The sequence below is a fragment of the Neomonachus schauinslandi genome, chromosome 8 (assembly GCF_002201575.2).
Source record: "Neomonachus schauinslandi chromosome 8, ASM220157v2, whole genome shotgun sequence".
Classification (NCBI taxonomy): domain Eukaryota; kingdom Metazoa; phylum Chordata; class Mammalia; order Carnivora; family Phocidae; genus Neomonachus; species Neomonachus schauinslandi.
Genome location: NC_058410.1, coordinates 14,933,157 through 14,956,165, shown reverse-complemented (window position 1 = coordinate 14,956,165; position 23,009 = coordinate 14,933,157). Strand labels below are relative to the sequence as shown.

The following is a 23,009-nucleotide window of genomic DNA, read 5'->3' as shown; positions in this document are numbered from 1 at the left end:
AGCATCTTTGGAGAAAGCATGGCCCAGCTGACTTTTGATTTCAGACTTCTGGCCTCCAGAACTGTTGTTTCCTGATTTCTGTTTTTTGTTTTTTTTAAGCTCCCCAGTTTGTGGTACTTTGTTATAGCAGCTCTACAAAACTAATACAGTTACTATTTATTTTTACTAGGAAATATTGTTGTAGTTCCTGTTGTAATCCATAGGGAGTCAACATTGTTGATGGAACCCAGTACCAAGCCAAGGGCTGTGTTGAACTATGAAATGAAATAGTTCTTGCTTTGAAGGTAATTAGCATTTAGAGAATCTCTCTTATAGGTTCTCCTAGCTACCCACCTTATTTTTAGCATGGTTATTTAATGGCCTAGAAAGATCTGCTGTGGTTATAAAAGCATCCATCATGGGTTAAAGGAAAATAGTCTCTGGCTCTCTAATTTCTTTATGGGCTCTCTCTACAGTGGTTTAATTAAGGTCAGTGATAACTGATTTCAGATCTGGGATGGAGGCTGAAATGATTCTTTTTCCTTTATTTTGTTGTTTGTTCTCTTTGGGGCTGAAATTTGTGTAGGTTAATGGCAAGAATGTGAGAGGAGGGGAGCTGTGAGGAAGACTGGAAGGGAGGAAGCACACTTTTCTAAATAAATCCCTCATGTGCTTGTGAGACTCTCAGGTCCCCACTGACCTCAGACTTGGGACTGCCTATCCGTTCTTGGAATGGGGTCCTGTGCCTTATCCTCTGGTTTCTCAGAGGCAGTGTTGTTATATGATTTGCTACTCAGCATTTCTGTTATTTCTTGGTGATTTTGCCTTGGAAGACTCCCATTTTAATATTCTGAATTTAAGTAAAAACAATGAGAGAATAAGCCTCTTTTTTGCTCCTAATTCATTCTAGAACTGGATGTCCCTGGGTCATCAGCAATAATGGGTGTTCCTCTAGCAAATGTGTGTATGTGTGTGTGTGTGTATGTCAGAAAACACTCCCTAAGACTGTAAGATAATCATCAATTTTGGTTTCACAAAACCAAAAGGGGCTTAGGCAGGGAGCAGGTAGGAGGAGGAAATCATCATTGTCCATTTGTTTAGGGGACTTGCTTAAAAAGAATTGTCTGCTTCCCTCTCAGTGTTTGTGTTGACGTTTGTAGTGTTTCCCGGGAACATACAGTTATCTGGAAAACTCAGACTGATGACAATAGTATTTGAAATGCCTCTGTAGGTCTGCTTCTAGGTAGACAGGAAAAAATGTATGTTCCAAGGTACAAGTGCTTGTTGACTTTTCAAACACAGCCAATCCATGCTCTTCCTGAGCGAACCCAGCGCTGCTCCACAGTGCTGGCCTTCCTGTGCATTTGCCAAGCACGTCAAAGGACAAGCTTAAGTACTTTACTTTATAGTTTATTAATTTTTTTCCTTCTTTAGTTTGCAACCTACTCTCAGAAACTGGAAAATAATTTCTTTTACTTTTTTTCCCCCTTCTTCATTTAAGCCGAAATTGATTTTTTTCCTGAGCTGGTAAGGAAAATAAATTAAGTTGTAGTTAATACCATTGCCCTTGCTGAATAAAAATAAAAGACTAGTTTACCTTCAAGCTGTGCTGTATCAGAGTAAAGAGCTTTTCTGTCCCTCCAAGGAGGATTTTGACATGAGAGAGTACAAAAAATGTATACTGTCAATAGAGAATAATTGTAGCCAATACAAGAAGTAATAGAATTGTTTATTTGGTGGATGGAGGGAATGGTTTTTTTGTGTGTGCTTCAAAAATTGGGAAGCTAGGAGACACTCTTAAATCCATAAGCTTCTCCAGAACTCTTCTCAAATGCTTATTGTCATGACAACCATCTCTTCATAAACCAAGGTTCTGAGTGTAATACAGATGGGGTTGGTAACAAGATAGAGTTGCCATCTGCTTTGTTTTCTCTGAGGGACATTTTTTTTGATCCCCAAGTCTAATCCTGATATCTGAAAGTCTTGACTTATTTTTCTTTTTGGAGTCAGATATAGTTGTGAGATTAATTCTTTTCTCCTAACAAACCACTTCCTTATCTGTCATCACATAACATATTTTTTGTTGAATAGAAAGAAAAAAAGGGGGATAGTTATGTGTGTGTGGAGACAAACATATATTTTAATGATTTATTCCTCTATCTACTTGGCAAAGTCTGATATGAGGTACCTTGTAATTCAATAGTACAGTCAGAAGTAAGGCAGTCATTTTCCCAGGAAACAGGTGAAATTATTATTGCCTTTGGATATTGTATTTATGTCTGTGCTTCCTGACATAGGGCTTCATACAGTCTGTAGTAAGCCCTGTTGTTCTTACTTTCCACCAAAAGGAACACATCAATTCTTTAGGAGAAGAAAACCTTTTCTTATTATTAAATTTAGAGAGAAATTTGCAGAATAAATGAATGCTTATATGAGGGACATAGCCCAATAGCTTCATCTGTCCCTTTCCCAAAGATGCAATGACATATTCAAAACTGAGAACATAATTTTTAAAAAGAAAATATTCACAATTTCACAATGCTGTGATCAGAATTAAGATCTATCCAGCCTTAGAAAAATGAGAAAATATGTATCTGGCCATTTAAAACTGTGTCATCAACAAAACTGCTAAATAAAAGTTCAGGGAAATATTTTATGAAGCTCCTATTTAAGGTCAAGAATAATTTCCTTCTTTGTGTTATAACTGTTTTACATATGATACAATATATAATTCTAAACCTTAAGATCTTGAGGTGCTTTTCAATGTAGCTCTACTTTTTTTGCTAATCAGAGAAGTTCTATAATTACCTCTCCAGATAGACACAATTTATTTCCATATACTTTTTTCATATCCTATGTGTTGATGTGTAAAACATAATCAAATATTGGCAGGTAAGTAAAATGTAACCATAAACTATGGCACACACGAATCCATACCTAGAAGTGTTTATGATGACTAAACAATAAATCTGGCCTAAAGTCCAGGGGGCACCTGGCTGGCTCAGCCGGTAGAACATGCATCTCTTAATCTCAGGGTCCTGAGTTCAAGCCCCACACTGGACATAGAACCCACTGTAAAAAAAAAAAAAAAAAAAAATCTAGCCTAATGTCCAGAGCAGGGAAAAAAATGCTAGAAAATTTTTGAAGTCTGAATACATTTCCATGGGTAAGTCTAATAATTTTTCAAAGGAGCGTTATAATGGGTGTATATGGTGTGGGGGATGGTGGTTAAAGCCCAACAATGGTTGGGGTGCCTGGGTGGCTTGGTCGATTAAGTGTCTGACCCTTGATTCCGGCTCAGGTCATGATCTCAGGGTCCTGGGATTGAGCCCCATGCTCAGCAGGGAGTCTGCTTGAGATTTTCTCTCTCCCTCTGCCTTCCCCCCCGCCCTGTGCACATGCTTTCTCTCTCTCAAATGAATCTTTAAAAAAAAAACCCAACCATAGTTGAATTGGTAATGATGTCATAAATGTCTTCATTATATTATGTCAAAACATGGTACCCTTGTCAGGCTACAGAGTCAAGATTGGAAAGTTTGTGGATATATATAGATATCATGACCTCATCATCTGTAATTCTTTCAAACTATAGTCATCTTAATAAGGGGCATTTGAGATATACACCATTCATTTAAAAAGCACTACTTTTGTTTACTTTAAAAACTCTGCCCTGAATTCTTCAACCTCAACTCAAATTAATTGGCTATTAACTATGCTAAATGTGACATATTTTTAAAATATCGAATTTGTCACATTCAGTTCTTCACTTACCACTGGTTTTTATTGCTGAGTATTGCCTCGAGAATGCTGTTTTATTTCCCAAGGGAGGTCGTCACCACAGGGCAAGTTTTGTTCTATCTCAAGGCAAATAAGGAGCAGCAAACACAGTGTGGAAGTCTGCTGAGTTTAGTAAAAAACCATTGACCATTTATTGGGGTGTACAAATACAGCTGCATTCTGGATTTGCTAAACATCTTGAAATGCTTTGAGTGTAATAAAACCCCAGATGTGCTTTCTTTTCTCATTTCTTTGCATATGTATTTTAGGAGAAATATAATCCACATGCTCTTGTTCCCTCCACTTTTAAATCATGAAAACGTTGTTTTGTAAGAGCTGTTTGATGTCCAGGAAGTCTTTTATCCTTTTTATTAGGTTATTTTTGTATATAAATAAAAAGAAAAATATAAACAGAAAACACAACATGACTTAGGGCAAACACAAAGTGCCCAATTTAAGTTTGAAGCTCTAAATCTAAAATATTTTGAAATAAAACATTTCTCTTGGTGCTTTGCAAAAGTCATGTTCCCTTCTATTAGGAAGAAGTTCCAGGCCTATTGGGATGAATAGGAAGGAGAACGAATATTCACTGAGTAGGACTCTGGTACTCTGGGACATCTGCCAACTCCTTAATTTTTACAATAACCCAAAGTGGTAGGTCAGTCCATCTGCATTTTACAGATGGGAAGAGCTTTCAGAGATCTTAAGTAACTGGCTGTAGGCCGCAGAAGAACTTCAAGCCAGGTCTACTTGACTTTTCAGCTCATACTCTTTTCATTATTTCTCTCCTCTTCATTCCGTTGGGAGGATGGGAGGGGGGTGTACCCTCCCCATAATAAAAAAAATCCCATGTTGGAAATACCTCGTAATCGGGCCTGAGAATTGAGGGCTGTTGTAGCCTCAAGAAAGTGTCAGCTCGGTATTGGCAAGGTGGATGTCTATTAGTATGGTGATTGCATAAGAATGTTGGATAAGTGATATTGTACCAGAGGGGGGGCCTCTGCACACTTCCCTTTATTATAGCAGAGGAAAGCCGGAATACACACAGACATAGTGATGTAGAGCAGGCTGGGGAGGAGGCCCATGTTCTTGCATTGTCATTCAATATTTCTAAACAACTGATAATCTGTTGCCATTTATTTTACTTTGTAACAGTGCTATGTATCTGGTAAGAGTGGTGGATGAAATTGTTTAAATGGGTTCAGCTCATTTCTTAAAACTTTTTCAGTACTTGTATATTATTGGATATGCTTAAAGAGTTATAGAATGGAAATCACAGTATTAATGGGTCTCTCTATAATGGGACTGCATAAAAAGAGGATCTAAGATTCTATTTGGAGGTGGGAGGTCATATCACGGGGTACATGTCCATAGTATGATATCAAGTGACGATTTTCTGGAGAAAAAAGAAAAAATATTACAAATGGAGGGCATGAAGACTGCTCAGCATTTGAACTGGGATCTAGGTTCCTCTGGTATTATCCGTTCTGTAGCCTTTCTCCCAGAAATCCCCAATTTTGTTCAGCTTGTAGCTGTCTTTATGCTATAGTCTCATGTTCCATTCTTCTGCTCCCCCCTTTCTTCTCCTCCTCATCTCCTTCTTCCCCTCCTCCTCCTCCTCCTTCTCATTCTTCTTTATCTTCTCCTTCTTCACTGAGTCTTTGGCATCCAGAGGAAGAGGTGAATTATTTAAATCTTCTCCCATTGAGTTAAAGCAATACAAAAAGCATTTAATAGGCAATTTCATAAGTGACATTTTGGAGAACATTGGGGTCATCATATGACTGAGAACATGATTAATTTTTTCTGAAGGTCAGGAAACTAATATTTTTTCCAGTGGATTTACTAAGGGAACCAACCACCTGGTTTCTAGTTGCTTTTTTTCTTCCACAAGGTTTCTTCCTCACTTTGCCTCTCTATAGATTTATCCCATGGAAATAAGAAATATAATTACCATAGTGCTTATTTTTCCTCATGCTTATCCTGAAGAGCCACTGTGATTTACCTTTTATCCCACTGCAGTGCAGAACTTCACAAGCATTCATATTATAATAGTCATTTTGCCTAAGAATCTCAGCACACTTTTCAATGTCATTTCTAAGAGCCACGTCATACCCCATAAGGGAGGGTGAGGCTTGAAGGATTTCCTTTGTGCCAAGGCAAATTAAGTAATTTGTCTGGCAGGCTCCAACAGAGTGGGGAAGAGGGTTTAGGGTCTCATGAGGCCCAAGGGAAAGAGGAGAACATGCCATAAGGTTCTTTCACAGTTAAAACTAAGATAAAAATCTTGGAGGAAAGACAGTTATTTTATAATGGAGGACAGAAGGCAGGAATGTATTTATGTGGTGATGAAGCTAGAGATAATGAGTCAGTTGTATGCATAAGGGGTTATTTCTCTGTGAAAGAGACCTCCCTCAACTTCATTAGATCCCTGCCCACCTAGTGGGTGGGGAGTAGGAGGTGAGACATTTCTGTCTTCCAGGATATTCCATCTCTAGATACTCTATTACTCGATCTGTGAATGTGGGCTAGAGGAAAAGACCCATGTTTGCTTTCTTTTAAAATTCTATTTTATAAAATGAGATTTCCTTACATCTGATCTCCTTTGGTCTCAATAAACTATTGTTACTACTTTTTAGGTATGCATTCTGTCCCACTGGTGTGGATTCCACAGGCCCAGGGCCCCTTGTCACTGTCCCTGTCACTAAGATGTGAGTCCCCAAGTGATGGGAGGTGAATCGTCTCTCACTATGTCACCTGTAAGAATATCCGTCACTGATGCCTCTATTCATATCCCATAAATGCTTCTCCCTCCCATCTTCATTTTGGCAACACTTTCAAGTGTTCAAGAAAGGCCTTGTGGAATGCCTTTATGTTATTATAGCAGATCCAGTTGAAACTGCACATTGGATCATTCCTCTTGTTTATAAGGAAAAAGCTAAGGATTGAAACTTGATGTCTATTGATAGATAATATAATTTTGTTTGGGATTTAGTACATTATTGATCTCCACTGGCTATGAATTTAGAGTCTTTAGTGGACAGTCTTTAGTGGCCTTCACATTCATCAAGAAAGGTTGATTGATAGTCATCTTTGCGCCTCCACTGCCACCCCTGCCCCAGGAACTTGCAAAGGGCACTATGCAAGAGATATAATAACCCTGTCTGAAGGCAATATGCACAGCTGGGAAAGATAACTAAAGAGACTATTTCTTTTTGAGAGATCTACATCATCTCAACAGAAGGCCCCAGCAATTTTGCTAGACCCAGACTGAAAACTATTGCTAACAGACATACTTCAGACAGATTTCATAATCACCAGACTTGTGTGGTACAAATGGTTATGGTGAGCTTCTGAGGCACCCAAGAGACCACTAAAAGTGTCAGACTTAAATAGCACTGAGGTTTTTTTTTTTTTTTTTTAAGATTTTATTTATTTATTTGACAGAGAGAGACACAGGGAGAGAGGGAGCACAAGCAGGGGGAGTGGGGGAGGGAGAAGCAGGCTTCCCATGGAGCAGGGACCCCGATTCGGGGCTCAATCCCAGGACCCGGGATCATGACCTGAGCCGAAGGCAGATGCTTAACGACTGAGCCACCCAGGTGCCCTGCACTAAAGTTTTGAAGCGAGAATTAAAAAGTATGATTCAGTTTAACATGTAAGGTTACTACCAGGAAATACTCCTTTGGTTTTCCAAAATTGAATGGTTGTGTGACCAGCTGTGGTTTTCTCAAAAGGTACTCCCCAATCTCATCCTGTGTGAGTGTTTGAGGTTTCTGGAGGGTATTGAATAACATGGTGTACATGTCATCATGGATGACATTATCACATGATTGTATTTTTTCCCATATAAAACAGTGAATGTCATGAAAGAAGACATCACTTTTTAAAAAGATTTATTTATTTTAGAGACAGAGAGAGAGTGGGCGAGAGAGAGCATGGGGGGGAGGGGGAGAGGGAGAGAGAGAGTCTCAAGCAGACTCCATGCTGAGTGTGGAGTCCAACACAGGGCTCAATCTCACGACCCTGAGATCATGACTTGAGCAGAAACCAAGGGTTGGTCGCTCAACCCACTGTGCCACCCAGGCATCCCAGAAGACATCACTTTTGAATGTTAGTATTTCTGAAAGTGAGCTTAATTGACAGTGTCCATTTACATTGCTATTCTGAGGCTTTACCCAAAAGATCGGGGTAAAATCTTAGAGAATTAAAACTTCCTTGAGAGCTTTCCTTTTAAGTACTGCTCACTGGAGTCAATTTATCCCATTAGACACTGGGTATTGAGAAAAAGAAACATTTCCTATTGCCTCAGGCACTGTTTCTTCCAGAACAAGGTTAGTCCATTTTAACCCAGTGTACTCCAGAGGTAAATATCTGTAGGTTGTACAGATACCTGTTCCTTTTTCTATCAAGGAGGCCTGAAACCCAGTCACTGTGTTTTAATATTTTGGGTTTTTTTTTTTTTTAATGAACAGAGCTACCCATTTTTTCTCCGCTTGCAAGCCCTGCTTTAAATGAGTGAAACTCACTTTTTCCAATACCTGTTCTGAGAAAGTCTACACTGTTATGGTCCTTGGAACGGTTGATTGATGTAGGAGAAGGTGCGAGAAGTATTGGTTTTAAAAAGCAGAATTTGATAGAATCATGCATGTGGTGCTTCTGATGAATATGCAGCCTAGCAGAATTTACAGATAAATGCATAATTAACATCAATACAATGTATGATAATGATCTGTTAGAAGCACATGAAAAGATGTGCAACATCATTAGTTATTAGGGAAATGCAAATTAAAACCACAGAGCCAGTGTGATACCTCTGTACATCTACTAGAATATCTATAATTAAAAAGAAATTCTACCCCTGAAGCTAATAATACACTATATGTTAACTAAATTGAATTTAAATAAAAAAATTTTTTTAAATGATAAAAAAAAATAAGACTGACCATACCAAGTGTCAGTGAGGATGTGGTGCAACTAGTGCTCTCATCTATTGTTGGTGGGAATATAAAATGGACAATTTAGCAGTTTCTTAAAAAGTGAAATATATGCCTACTGTATGATCCAGCCATTGGACTCTTAAGTATTTACCCCCCCAAAAATGAAAGCCTATGTTCATACAAAAAATTAGTACATAAATTGCTCATAAAAGCTTTATTTGTAATAGCCCCAAACAACCCAAATGTCCAATGAAAGGATCAGCAAATTGTATTTATTTATTGTATATTTCCATACAATGGAATACCACTCAGAGATAAAAAGAATCAACTATTCATACATGGAAGACCATGGGTAAGTCTCAAAATAATTATGTTGATTTACAAAAGTCAGAAAGATGACTCTTAGGAATTAAATTAAAATAGTAACAGTGGGACTATAGAAAGGAGAGGAAGAATTTTAGTGCTACTTCAAAGATAGAATTTGTGAGGTTTGATTAGGGAATGATGACTCCCAGGGGGCATAGACTCTGGGGTCTTTCTCTAGTTGGGGTTTCTCTATATGGTTAGTCACCTACTTAGCAGTAAGGATGGCCCATCCATGTATCAGAAATGATCAGCTAATTGTTTAGTACTTCAAAACTGTAGTAAGGGTTCAATAAGTTGGCCATTTTCCTCCTCCTCTGCTTCTTCTTCCTCCTCATCCTTCTTCTTCTTCCTCCTCTCCCTTTTCCCCTTCTCCTCCTCTTGCTTATTGTTGTTGTTATTATTATTATCATTAGGCATCTGCCATATTGTCAGTAATGATTAGGAAAAACTTTAATCTCCTATTAAAGCCTTTATCAAACAAGGGCACATTAGTACTTATTACTAGAAGTAATTATAGTGTCAGCTTTATTCATCTGACTCATTCTCCCCCAAGTTATTTATTTACACATGCTATTTCATTAGACTTTCTTTTACATGGTGTGAAAAAAAGAGCATGGCTTAGTGATGAAACAAAGAAATAGAAATTTAGTGACTTTGCTCTTGCCTGTGCTCTAATTCCTGTTTGGTTTAAGGCAAATAGTTTAAATTTCTTATACCTAAATATCTGCAACTGAATCAGAAATGAAATATAGTAATCACATAGGGCTATTAGAGATGTCTAAGTAAAAAACAATGTCTAAGATAATAAGTTTTAACACTAAGTATAGAACTTTATAAAAAGCCAAGTGGGTTGTGTAAATTAGTATATTTCTATAGATGTGACACTCAGGCACCAAGAAACTTACTGCTACCTTAATGTTCATTGATATACTAGATTTAGAAATAGTTACTTAACTTTCCTATCCAGTGTGCTTCCATTACATGCCATACCATCTAATAGGAAATAGATGCCTCGTTGCATTCATTTCATTGGTAATGACGACTTTTCATTTTAAGTCAGCAGGGTTTTCTTGTCTTGTTTTAGGCTTTGTTGATTTGAGCCTCCATGATCAAGTCCACCTTCTGGAATGTGCCTGGCTAGAGATTCTGATGATTGGACTTGTCTGGCGCTCCATGGAGCACCCAGGGAAGCTCCTATTTGCTCCTAACTTGCTCCTGGACAGGTAAGTGACCTGACTGTAGCTTGGGGGAAGCATATCCTTTATAATCACCAGTTTATTCCTAAAACTCTTTTATTTGGTACTCTGTGAGGCACCCAAGAACTTTATGAGATATATTTACTTTACAAAGGGGTGAATGTGGGAGATATAGTCTAGTGAAGTTCACAGAAAGTTAAGGACAACTTTCTGCTGGATGATGCTAGGCATCATAATAGAGCATCCTAAGAGAAGTTCTGTTATTTCTAATATACACATATATAATTTGTATATCATATGTACATATACATATAAAATGTATGTTTGTATATATATACACATCTGTATATATGTGTATATATATACACATCTATATAACTATGGACTCTAATTTTCTAACTCTACCTTCATCTTATATTAAAAAAATGAATAACCTCCCTTTAATTAAGGTCTCTTTTGGCCCACATACATCCAAACCACAATAGCCTCTTCATTTCCTTCTCCAATTTTCCTATCAGCTAAAGGAGGAAATTTGACCAGCATTCTGAAGGCCACTCCCAGTTCTATCAATTCATAAAAGTTACTTGTTCATTTACAGAAGTGAAGATTTCTGTTTTCAAATGTGCAACCTTATTTAATGTGTTTTATTTGGGTTGACACTTTACATCCATGATGTCCTTTAAACATCACAGCATGCCTGGGAAGCCCACCATTCACACTTGACCAGAAAGAAGCTAAGTTTCAGAGCCATTCTGCTACTCGCAAACAGCATCAAACTAGCCAATGGTGGAGCCAAGTTTGGAATTCAAGATCTATCTGGCTCAACACTCATACTGCCTCTGTCCTGTGCACATGTTCTTCATCCTCTTTCTGGGTCAGTGATGCCTCTCTTGGTTTCCAGGCATACCTAGTATTTGTGGGCCACATAACAATTTGAATGGGAAAAGACCATCTTCTAGCTGTTTCTCGCAAACTTCCTTTGCCTTTGCTCAGCAGTCTAAGGCTGCCAAGGTGGCTATGATGCATCCTTCCACATTCCTTCACTTTGGAGCGCCCCACTACCTCCCCATCTCCTGTCCCTCTCCAGGCCCCCTGACCTCTGGCAAGCCCTAGTGGAGCAGAGTGACAGCAAAATTTATTTAAGTACTGGAGAATTGTACAGGTATTGCTTACTGTTTTGTCATTTTGTGTTAGATAGCTTTTGAGAAACAGTGATGATACTGTTCAAGAAGCAGATTTTGCTGTTCGTGGAATAGATTCCCATATTAGAGTTTGGCAAAATTTTCGAGGATGGCTACGAGTCTTGTTCTTTAGAACTTCGCTCGCATTGTATTCTGTGTCTTTTAGAGGTGTCTCTACTGTTCTCCTTTCCTTCTCTCCCTTCCCCTTGTTTCTCTTGCCATTTTCCCCCTTCCATACCTCTTCTTCTTTGTTTTCCTTTGTTTCTTCCTTCCTTCTTTTCTTCTCATCCACCTCTTCCCCCTCCTCCTCCTCCAGCTTCTTCTTTCTTAATTTTTTTGTGTTACAGCTGTGTGGTTCTGTGACCAAGTTATAACAAATTTGCAGACCACATACAATCCTTCCCTGCTACAGACTGGAATGTATCTTCAATGCTTAATTTTTTAGGATGTTCATTCATTACTGATCTTCTCCATGATTCCCCATTTCATTCATATCTATCTTTCTGAGTACACACTTTCTGAAAACAGTCATCATGTCATGGCATTTTAAATATAAAAGGGTTTGGGGCACTTGGCTGGCTCAGTCAGTAGAGCGTGCAACTCTTGATCTTGGGGTTATGAATGTGGGTCCCATGTTGGGGGTAGAGTTGACTTAAAAAATAAATGTGAAATGATTTGTGACGTTACTCCACCCCAAAGAACTCATTTTGCTAATGAGGTATTGATATTGCCTAGGATTTTGTCCACCACCTGCTTCTCTTCCTTTCCCACATACTTTCATTGTAGGTAATGTTCTCTCAAGTCTCTTACTGCAGTGTGAATGAGTGAAATTTCTCATCTCCCTCTGTTCCTACTTTCTTCAATTCTCGATTGGAAGTTCTCACTTCCTTTAGACCAGGATTTCTCAGTGTCTGTGCTACTGACATTTTAGCAGGTTCATTCTTTCTTGTGGTGACTGTTCCATACATTTTAGGATGTTTAGCAGGACCCTTGAACCCTACGTACTAGAGGCTCATAACACCCCTCCTCCCCAATGATAACAACCCCAAATGTCTCTGGACATTTCTAAACATGCCCAGTGTGTGGCAGGAGGGGAGGTGCAAAATTGACCCTGGTTGAGAACAACTCTTCTAGACTTTTCTACTTCAGTGCCCTGTAAGCTCTTCAGACTCACCATATCCCTCCCTTGAATATATTATCTGCCTTATCAATTTGGTTCCTTTTCTTTTTTTTTTTTTACTATTTTTTTTTAAGACTTTATTTATTTATTTGACAGAGAGAGACACAGCGAGAGAGGGAACACAAGCAGGGGGAGTGGGAGAGGGAGAAGCAGGCTTCCCGCTGAGCAGGGAGCCCGATGCGGGGCTCGATCCCAGGACCCCGGGATCATGACCTGAGCCCAAGGCAGACGCTTAACGACTGAGCCACCCAGGTGCCCCTTGTTCCTTTTCTTTATTCTCTTTGTTTGTGACATCAACATTCACCTGGACACTGAAGCTATAAAGTTTAAGTTAATCATGGATTTCACACACACCACCCCCCACTAGGTAATCCAGCTATCAAGTCATTTCTGAACCATTTCTTAAATCCATATCTCCCCTTGGTCTCCATCCCTCTGCCCCCATGTGCCCTCTGCACAGGTCCTCACTGTCCCTTCTCCAGATTATTGCCTCTCCACTACCGTCTGTCTCTCTTGGCCACCACCCTTCTTTCTTTCAGTCTGGCCCCCACAGTGTTGCCCCCGATTTCTTTAAGGCACAATTGTGATCCCAACGCTTCCTGACTCAGCTTCAATTGGCTCTTTCTGTTCCTTAGAAGACACTGTCTAGACTTCTTATCTTGATAATTATGACTCTCTATTATGACTCTCTAAACACAAACATCTGCAGAACCAGTCAAATGCTGTAAATGAGGAAGGCCAGTGGGTGTGAGTCCAAAAGGCAGTGCCGAGGATTAGGTGAAGTTGGTGAGCTCTTGTCCAGGCTAAAAACACCTGGGTACTGAATTCAGCCCGAGGGGCATAAACGTAACTACACATTTCAAGTTTTTCGGAAAGGCTGCCTTTAGGATTCCTTGTCAGCAATATATCCGTTCTTTATGGCTTATTTCAGATGTACTCTTCCATTAAACCCTTCTTTACACTCTCCCCTCTGTAGGCGAAGGGGGCCTTTCCTTGGTCTCAGTTCTTGCGTGTGGTCTGCTCTCAGTCCCCTTCTGCCATGCAGACATTGTGATTGTGTGTCTTCTCTTCCTCACCTGCTCGTAAGCTTCTTGTGGGCAGCAACCAGACCTTGTTCATCTTTTTGTTACTTCCAATGCACAAAGTCTTCTATGACTCCCAGTAAGTCTTTGTTAATCTTGTTTGTTAATCTCACTGGCTGAGGTCAGCCGGGTGGTTTGTGGCAGTCAGTAGAATCTACATCTGATGGTCATTTCAGCTATGCTTGGCATCCAACTCACTCACTTCTTATTCATTGTTACTCATCAATTCCTGGCTTGGTCCCTTAAAGACTTTGCAGAAATTAAAATCCGTCTGTTTTGAAAAGATTTTTAAAATTACTAAATGTGCTTGGCTTAGGTTTACACTTCTGCTTCTACTCCACAAACCTGTTCTGCAGCTTCTGAATTCCAAACAGGGATAAGCTTCTTCTTATTTTTTCCCATAACTAAAGCCACTATCGAGTAAACTGCTCAAGATCTTAATGCATTTAAGGACACTCAGGCACATTTTACTAATTAGAAAAGTATATAAATAAGTGTAAATTATATAAATAATATAAAATAAAAAGGAAAAAATTTGATTTATAATATAAAATTTTCTACACTTTCCTAATTAACATGCACCCAAATATTAGGAAATTTCAATATTATTAAATTACCCTTTGTATTGGAGGGATGACTCCCTTTGATGACATTGATCTGTGCATACCAGTAAAAATATGTGCTCAGCAGCCCGTTTGAAGTTCCATCTACCTGCAAGATGGTTTTGAGTGATAGCTGAGAATAACTGTTTATGTTTTTACCTTGCAGGCTTCTAGCCCTTTTGATAACATCCAGCTCTCTGATTAGCATAAATCACTCTGCCCTCCCTGTTGCTCTTTTCCCATCAGATTGTACACAGTGAACATTTTTTGTAACAAACCATAGAAATCCCTAAGTTTCAAAGCTTAACTGACAGCTGGTAAGCACAAAATGAGCATTAGCGTCCTCCTTTTAATTTTAGCTCAGGCTCTGTGACACAACCTTTGAAAAGTCAGCCACCTCCATTGGCTGTTTACCTCTATGATAGAAACAGGGAAAAGAGAGAGCCAAGAGTCCCACGGAGTCCCGTCACCCACGGATTACCAATGCTAACTGGAGACGGGGCTTATCTGCGATTGATGACAATGATGTCCCGTTCTCTCAAACCTTGTGCCTTGCAAGACCATCAGGAGGATAAAATTTGTCCCAGTCATGCCTCGTAATTACTCAGATGTTAGAACTGGCACACGGGGTTTAGTGATTACAGGAATATAGAACCTGCTGGGTTGCCATCCCACATTTGTGAACGGAGGACATAGTTCCTATCTTGAGTTTATTTAAAAAGAGTTATTGCCTGATTTACTCCCTGATGACAACCCATGGTATCTTGATTCTGGTAGTTCAGAGCTTTCCTGGTAGTCATATGCTCGAAGGCTAATTTTACCCTTGGTCTGCTTAGCCTACCCACACTTTCCAGTTCTTCCCTGTGTCCTGCAGCAATGAGTTCCAAGCACTTCATGCAGTCATCTCTTCCTGTGAAAACCAAGAAATAAAGGTTATTATAAGGTATAAATAAAGAACCCAGTAATTTCTCATGCTGTGTGTGTGTGTGTGCGTGTGTGTGTGTTTTACAAGAGGAAAGTTAAAGATAATAAGAATGCCTGTGAAAGTAATCAGGAAATGGAGAGAACTATTTTCCATTCTAGCACCTAATCCTCTGGTGTGTTTTGGCACCAGAAAACACAAAATATGTCCTCTGTGTCGACTAGGAATGCGTCTCTTCGTTTAGTCCTGCTTGAGTCCTCCCGTTGGAAAAATATAGACTGAAAATGTTCAACATATATCATTCCAGGTGGGGTCTCTTTGCTCTTGCAGGAGTACGGTTTGCTATGGCAGGAAGGCAGATGTCATGTTAGAGGAAACAATGTAAATTGCGTGTTCAGGAAGACTATCCAGTTTCCAAGGGACAGTCTAATTCTGTTTTGCTGGCGCCATCAGTGCTAACAAATTCTGAAAAATATTTGCGGATTTCTCAGTGAAGCCAAAGCACTCTGTTTTGAGTCCTCTTCACTCTCAGAGAAACAACTATTCGTCCATTTGAAAAGCAGGGCTTAATTCGACAAATAGAATATTCCTTTCATACAGTGTCTGGCCAGAGGGTTGTTGATCTAGCTCTTTCCCTTGCTCCCACATCAGGAGGAAATAGTATCGAACAGCAGAAAGTTCTACTTGTAGGCATGGAATAGGAATGAGTTCTCTTCCTTAAGAGAAAAACAGGTTGCTGCACCAGAGAAAGCATTTGGCCTCTTCTACTAAATAGCAGACTGTTTCCAGATGATACATTCATTTTAAATGGAAAAGAAAAAGTCATTTTCTAGAAGCAAGAACATTTCTCAATTTAGCTTGTTTATTGTAAATATTTCAGAAAAAAACTTGTAAATAAAAACATGTAAGTAAAACAGTGCTTCCAGCAACACTTTTATTGGCTTTTTTTTTTTTTAAGTAAGAAGGGAAAAATGAAGGGGGGAAATCGGAGGGGGAGACAAACCATGAGAGACGATGGACTCTGAAAAACAAACTGAGGGTTCTAGAGGGGAGGGGGGTGGGGGGACGGGTTAGCCTGGTGATGGGTATTAAAGAGGGCACGTACTGCATGGAGCACCGGGTGTTATATGCAAACAATGCATCATGGAACACTACATCAAAAACTAACGATGTAATGTATGGTGATTAACATAACATAATAAAATAAAAGGAAAAAAGAAAAAAAATAATCACTGGAAAAAATGTAGCTTTTTTTTCCCATGTAAAGCTTGATGTAAATTCTTTGTAGATTCTTTATTTGGAAGAGTAAAAAATAAAGTTCTGAAATAAGTTGATGAATTCAGAATGTGATCTGTCTAAAGGTTTCTTAGGTATGGAGAGAGGGACCTCTCTATATTATTCCTTTTGCAGATTTTTCCTCTCTAAAAAGTGTGTGCCGCATGGAAGGGGGGCATTATAGTACCTGGGGAAGCAGGTGCAGGGGGAGGGGTGGGGGACAAGTGATCCACTCATCAGAAAAGTCAGTCCTGAACCGGAGACAATTTTCGTCACTCTGGGAATTCTGCTGGATTCCCTCTATAACTTTCCAGGTGGGCTTTGGTTTGTGTAACTGTTTGCTTCATTCATATCTCAAGAAATGTGTTCATAACCTTTTTTTCACTCTACTTTATAGAATTGGATAAAAAAAGAAAAGAAAGGAAGGCAAAATTTATTTAACTTCTTTAAATGAGTACAGTACTGCGGTGGGTTGTCTTCTATGCTATATCTCATTAATTGTATGAGCATACAGGTAAGAAGATTTATATTCTGACTCTGGATCCATTGGTTCTTTCCGGTTCCGAGTCCTTAATTACTCAACGGCAGATGCCAGTTGACTGATTTGTAAAAGTCTTTCATTGAGCATTCTGACAAATCCTGGGAATATGAAATTGTAAACAGTACAGGAGAAAAATTGAGGCCAAAAAGGGGAGAAATTAGCAACCTGCTGTTATTACTGCTTACCTGTCATTGAAAATGAATCAAAATATTTATTTGACTAAAAACCAATTGCATTATATGCTTTAAATGGAGCAATTCTATGACATGTGAATTTTATCTCATGAAAGATATTAAACACACACACACACATACTGGCATTTCAGGAAAAGTCATTTTGGCCATCAAGTCATGAAGGCATTTGTAGGGGTTCTATTGAAAAAAGGCAAAAAAAAAACCCCAAAAACAAACAAACCAACCGTTGAAACCAAGGTTTCTCCTTAAAAACAAAAGCAACTAAGTAGCACTATATAATAAACCTTGCTAAGCCACAAGTCTTTAACTTCTCTAGAGGAATAAGCCTGTAAACAGTGAGGATCCACTGTAAAACTGCTCCAGAGGAAAAGGCAGAATTTCAACCCAAGAATTAATCCTGTGTAGGAGGTTAATTTGACTTCTTACATTTTTACATACCATATTATTTTTGTATTTACCATTTACTATTAACAATTAAACATCAGCTTAATGGACTTAAGTATAATCAAAATAGTATTTTTGACAGTTTAATTTTAAAATATCTTAATGTTACTTAAGGCGTACATGCTACATAGGGATAATCAAATAATCCCCTTCAGATCTGCTTTTGGCACAGGTACGTCTCCATAGTCAGCATCGGAAAGATTTTCACGCATTTTAGCGAGTCCCATTAAAATCCAATGATAAAGGAGGACGACAACTCAAGTCTGTGTAAGTTAGGATTCAGTGTAAGTCAACTCAATAGATATTTATGGAGAACCACCATGTCTCTGGGCTTCTGCATGATACAGGAGGATATGAAAAAAAAAAAAAGAGGTTTAAGAAGCAGACCTGTCCTCAGGGAATTTACTGTCTACTGGTAGAGTAAAGTGGTATACAAATGAATGCAAGCAAAAGCAAGACCTAAGCAGGGCCCCACTGCACTCCAGTTCATTCATGTCTAGTGTTATTTTCCTCCATCAATTTCTAATGGTTATAGATTCAGAGTAAAAATCAGTCCTTGGTTTACACTTGCATTTATATACCGATTCACTCTTGACATTCCCATGCTGGCATAAATATAGTTACTATACATTTATCCTGCCTAAAAGTACACTCTGATTATAGATAACTCTAAAGGTGAGAACATTCCACGTGTTGGTCCTTTTGGAGCTGTTAGGAGGGCAGCAAGAGATTTTGGCAAAGGTTTATCAAGGTCAATGATCACAGATTATGCATCTTTGAAATATTACTTATGTCAGGGTATTAGTACTACTTGGATATTTTCCTATTGATGACAGCTCTTAATTTTATGAGTACACTGAGGTTTGGCTTCAGGATAAAAGAAATTACTATGTTTGTTTTCATTTCCTGTTATCAAAATTGTCTTTATTATTAGTGTCATGGTTATATGACCTTATGATCTATGATTAAGTTCCAGTTTTTTTTGGTGTTGTTGACTTCTTGTGGGCTCCTAATACAAAGAAAAAGGATGAAGTCTCTGTTCTGAAGCTTCTAGTGGCATTTTAAGTCATTAAATATTCTTATTTGTTATTTTACCTGTATTTTCATTTCATCAAATGGAAGAGAGATGGAAAAAGCATACCATTGGTATTTTCTTTGATTTTTATACCATAGTAGAGAATTAGTTTCTTAACCTGTTTACATGATTTACCACTCTTCATTGCCACTGATTCTAAGATCCATCATGACTTTATCATTGGAAAATAAGATGCAACAAGCATGATACGATGATAAAGACAGGTTACTTACTGCATACCCCTGAGAGGAAAGAGCTTCTCCTGTATCTTCCAGGTTTGGTCAGGATGAGCAGTTGAGGCTGCAGCTGGATCCACCTCAGCCTCTGAGGAGAGCAGAGCCTGAGCAAACCCTTACTTCAGTGTGAGTGTGGCGTAGAGCGCCCGGATGAAGAAGGTTTCGAGATCTGTGGTCTTGGCCATTGAAGGGATGACAGTGCTATGCACAGGAGTTAGAAAGACTCGGGAAAGAGTAGGTATTGGGGATATCTGATGAGCTTTTCTTTATACATGTTGAGTTTAAGGTATAGAAAGGATATACTAAAGGCTGTGTTCAGCAGGAAGTTGGATGTCAGAAGAGAGATGGAGATAGAAGATTCAAGTCATCTCCATAGTTAAAAGTGTGGGGTGGGGCGCCTGGGTGGCTCAGTTGGTTAAGCGACTGCCTTCGGCTCAGGTCATGATCCTGGAGTCCCGGGATCGAGTCCCACATTGGGCTACCTGCTCAGCGGGGGGTCTGCTTCTCCCTCTGACCCTCTTACCTCTCGTGCTCTCTGTCTCTCATTCTCTCTCTCAAATAAATAAATAAAATCTTAAAAAAAAAAAGTAAAAGTGTGGGGTGAATATGATAAGCAGACAAGACAGTGGAGGAGATGTCTTAAGGGCTGAGGAAAGACCTCTTAAAAGTCTGACCTTTAGGAGTTGTAAGGAGAAGAGAATCCCACCTGCCAGCCTGGGGCTAAGGCAGAGTTGTTTGAGAACAGCAGCACGGTCTCTGATTCCAAGGGAGGGATGGATGAATTATGCTAAATACTGCAGAGAGATGTGTAGGAGCAAGGGGAGGGCACTGAGCATTTATTAATTGGGGATCACAGTTGTCCCTAAAGAGGACATTTTTAGTAAAGAGGTAGGAGAACAACAACAACAACAACAACAACAACAACAACAACAACCAGAGTATCAATATGTTAAATGAAAGTATAATGTATAAAAGAGAAGATGGGCAGGAAAAATTAGGGAAAGGAAATGTAAACTAGCTTTTGAAATGTTTGGTGGTAAAAAGCCATGGAGCTCTAGTTGCTGATAGCAACAGCAAGGGGAGCTGCTGTCCTAGCTCCATCCAGTAATGTCCCATGAGAATTTTTTACTGGCTAGTTGTCATTGTGCTTTTCCACCAGCCATGTATGAAAGGGCTTGTTTTTCCACAGCTTCTCCAGTAGAAGACGTTGTCAAACTTTTGGATTTTTGCCAATCTGATAGGTAAGAAGTATCTCCGGATGGTTTTAATTACATTTCCTTTTACTTTTGAATGGAATCGAGCATCTTATTTATGTTTAAAGGCCCTTTCATTTATTCTTTGGTGAATTGTGTATTCATATTTTTGTCCATTTTTGTACCAGCTTGTCTTTTTCTATTCCTTGATTTTTAGGAACTGTAGGTATGTTAGAGATAGACTAGCTTTTCTCAGTATAAGTTGCCCAAATCTTTTCTCAGTTTCTCATTCGCATTTCAACTGTTTATGGAGGTTTTTGGTGTGCAAAATGCTTTTGGAAGTTAAGTTTTATGGCAAAAATATATTAATCTTTCACATTATTGGAATGGCTTCCCTGCCCCCAAGTTGTAATTATATTCACTTCTGCTTGCTTTTAGTACTTTTTACTCTTATGTCTTAGATCCATCCATTTGGAATTTATCTTGATATACAGTAAGAAATAAAGACTGATTTTTATATTTTTCCAGATGGCTTTTCAGTATTGCCAGCACCATTTATGAAAAAATTATTTTCTCAAGTGATTTGAGATGCATCCTTAATTACATGCTCAATTCCTTCATAACCTTAAGTCCTTCTATGAAATTTTACTTATCTTCTAAGGTTTATCTACTTATGAATCAATATCACATAGCTTTATTTATGGCAGCTCCAAATCGGGTTTTAATTCTGACCAGGCTCTATCTCCAATGCTGCTTGCGGATTTTTCAGGGGTTTACAGGTGATTCTTCCTGGTTTCTTTTTATGGGTGATCTTTAGTATTAACTTGTTTAACTCCATAAGAAAACTTGATAATTTTATTAAGATCATATTATGTATAAGTTGGCTTAAGAAGTATTAATGTCTTTATGAGGTTGAATCTTCCTATGAACAAGGTGTGCCTCTTCATTTGTTCAGATTATTTTCATGTGTCTTTCAGAAGTGTTTTCAAGTATCCTTATGTATATTTTGCATGTATTTTTAAGATTATGCCTAGCTATTATATATATAATGTTAATATAAATAAATATACATATTGTTTACACATAAGTAGATAGTTGATATTACATGTTATTTTTGTACACTACTTTACTGAATTCACTTATTGTTTAGGGTAGTTGTTCTATTAATTTCCATAGACTTTCCTAATATGTAATCGTATCATCTGCAAATAGGTTGTTTTACCTCTTCCTTTCTATCCCTAAGAATCGAAGTGTTTTTTCTTATCTGGATGTGTTAAATAATACCTCTAATACCTTGTAAAAATAATGGCAAAGTAAACATTTCTTTTTTCCTATACATTCCTATTACAAGAGTTTCTATGGATTTCTGTGTTATTCGGTGTTTTTATAAGGAATGAAGGTTATTGTTTTTGCATTGCAATTTATAAGAAAGTTTGGTATGAAATTTTCTCTTTGGGTAGTCTTTACTAGTTTTTGTTATTAGTGTTACACATGCCCCACAAAACGAGTTTGGAAGTTTTCTTTTCTATGCTCTGAAAAGTTTAAGTAGCATTGGGATCAGTTGATCTTTAAATCTCCAAATTTTGGTATATTTGTCTTTCAAAACCTTCTGGACCCGGTGGCTCTCTCAGAGAGGGGCTCTTTGAACACTTTAATTCTTTTTTTTTCTTTTTTTTAAGATTTTATTTATTTATTTTGGAGAGAGAGACAGAGATAGCAAGAGAGAGTACAAGCAGGGAGGAGAGGGAGAAGCAGGCTCTCTGCCGAGCAGGGAGCCTGACGTGGGGCTCGATCCCAGCACACTGGGATCATGACCTGAGCTGAAGGCAGCCGCTTAACTGACTGAACCACCCAGTCACCCCCACTTTAATTCTTCTGTAGTAATTAGTCTCTTTAGACTTTTCACCTCTTCTGGAGTCAGTTTTGGTATATAAATCTGATCAAGTTATTTATTTTTTCTAGATTTTCAAATTATTTGCATTGAATTGGATAAAATTTCTGATGATTTTAAAAAATTTTCCTCTGGCTTGATGGTTACTTCCACCTTGTAATTTATTTTGTGTTTTTATCCTTCTTTTAGAAAACTTAGGTCAGCTAGTGGTTTCTGTATTTTGTCAATTCTTTTCCCCAAAAGACTAGCTTAAATTTTTTCTTACTAGTTCTACTGGTTTTCTACTTTCTAACTCATCATTATATTTTTGACTTCATTAAGTCCTTCCTTTTGCTTTCATTCAGTTAATTTGTAGTTCCTTCTCTAGCTTTTTGAGTTGATTTTAAAATCATTTATTTTCATATCATAATAGAGGTAATGCAAAGAGTTAATGCAAAGAGTTTTCTCAAAGGTCTTCCTTGGTTATGGCCCATTGATTCTGATGTATCTTGCTTTTATTATCCTTAGAATATCCTTATCTATCTATTTTATCTACCCTTAGAATATTATCCTTAGAATAAGGATAATAAGTAAGATAAATCCTATATTCCGCAACTTCACATTTTATTTTCCCTTTTATTCAAGAGTTGTTTAATAAACAGTTTAATTTCCAGGGTATTTTTTTGTTTTGTTTTGTTTTGTTATTAATAAACTTTTTTTTTTTTTTTTTTGCTTTGGGAGTCAGAGAATACTGCTTATATTATTTCAATTATTTTTGGGACTTATTAAGGTTTTCTTTGTAATCTAATGTAAGTTCAGTTTTTCTAAATGTTCCATATACACTTGTTATGAAAGTTTATGTATTCTTATTAAGGCAGAAGGTAAAGTATCTGCCTGTGTTTATTTATCTTTATATATTCTATAATTTCTTTTTTATTATTATTATGTTATGTTAG

The 23,009-nt window shown here is 38.0% G+C and overlaps 1 protein-coding gene across 3 annotated transcripts in view; it reads left to right on the top strand.

Moving 5' to 3' along the window:
* The window catches only part of ESR1 (estrogen receptor 1), a 275,553-nt gene that overhangs the window by 185,579 nt on the left and 66,965 nt on the right, over positions 1–23,009 (top strand). For all 3 annotated transcript variants that reach the window (XM_021693344.1, XM_021693345.1, XM_021693343.1), the window contains one exon: positions 10,147–10,285. In XM_021693344.1, coding sequence (XP_021549019.1) covers positions 10,147–10,285 — 139 coding nt within the window. The remainder of the gene's footprint in view (positions 1–10,146; positions 10,286–23,009) is intronic.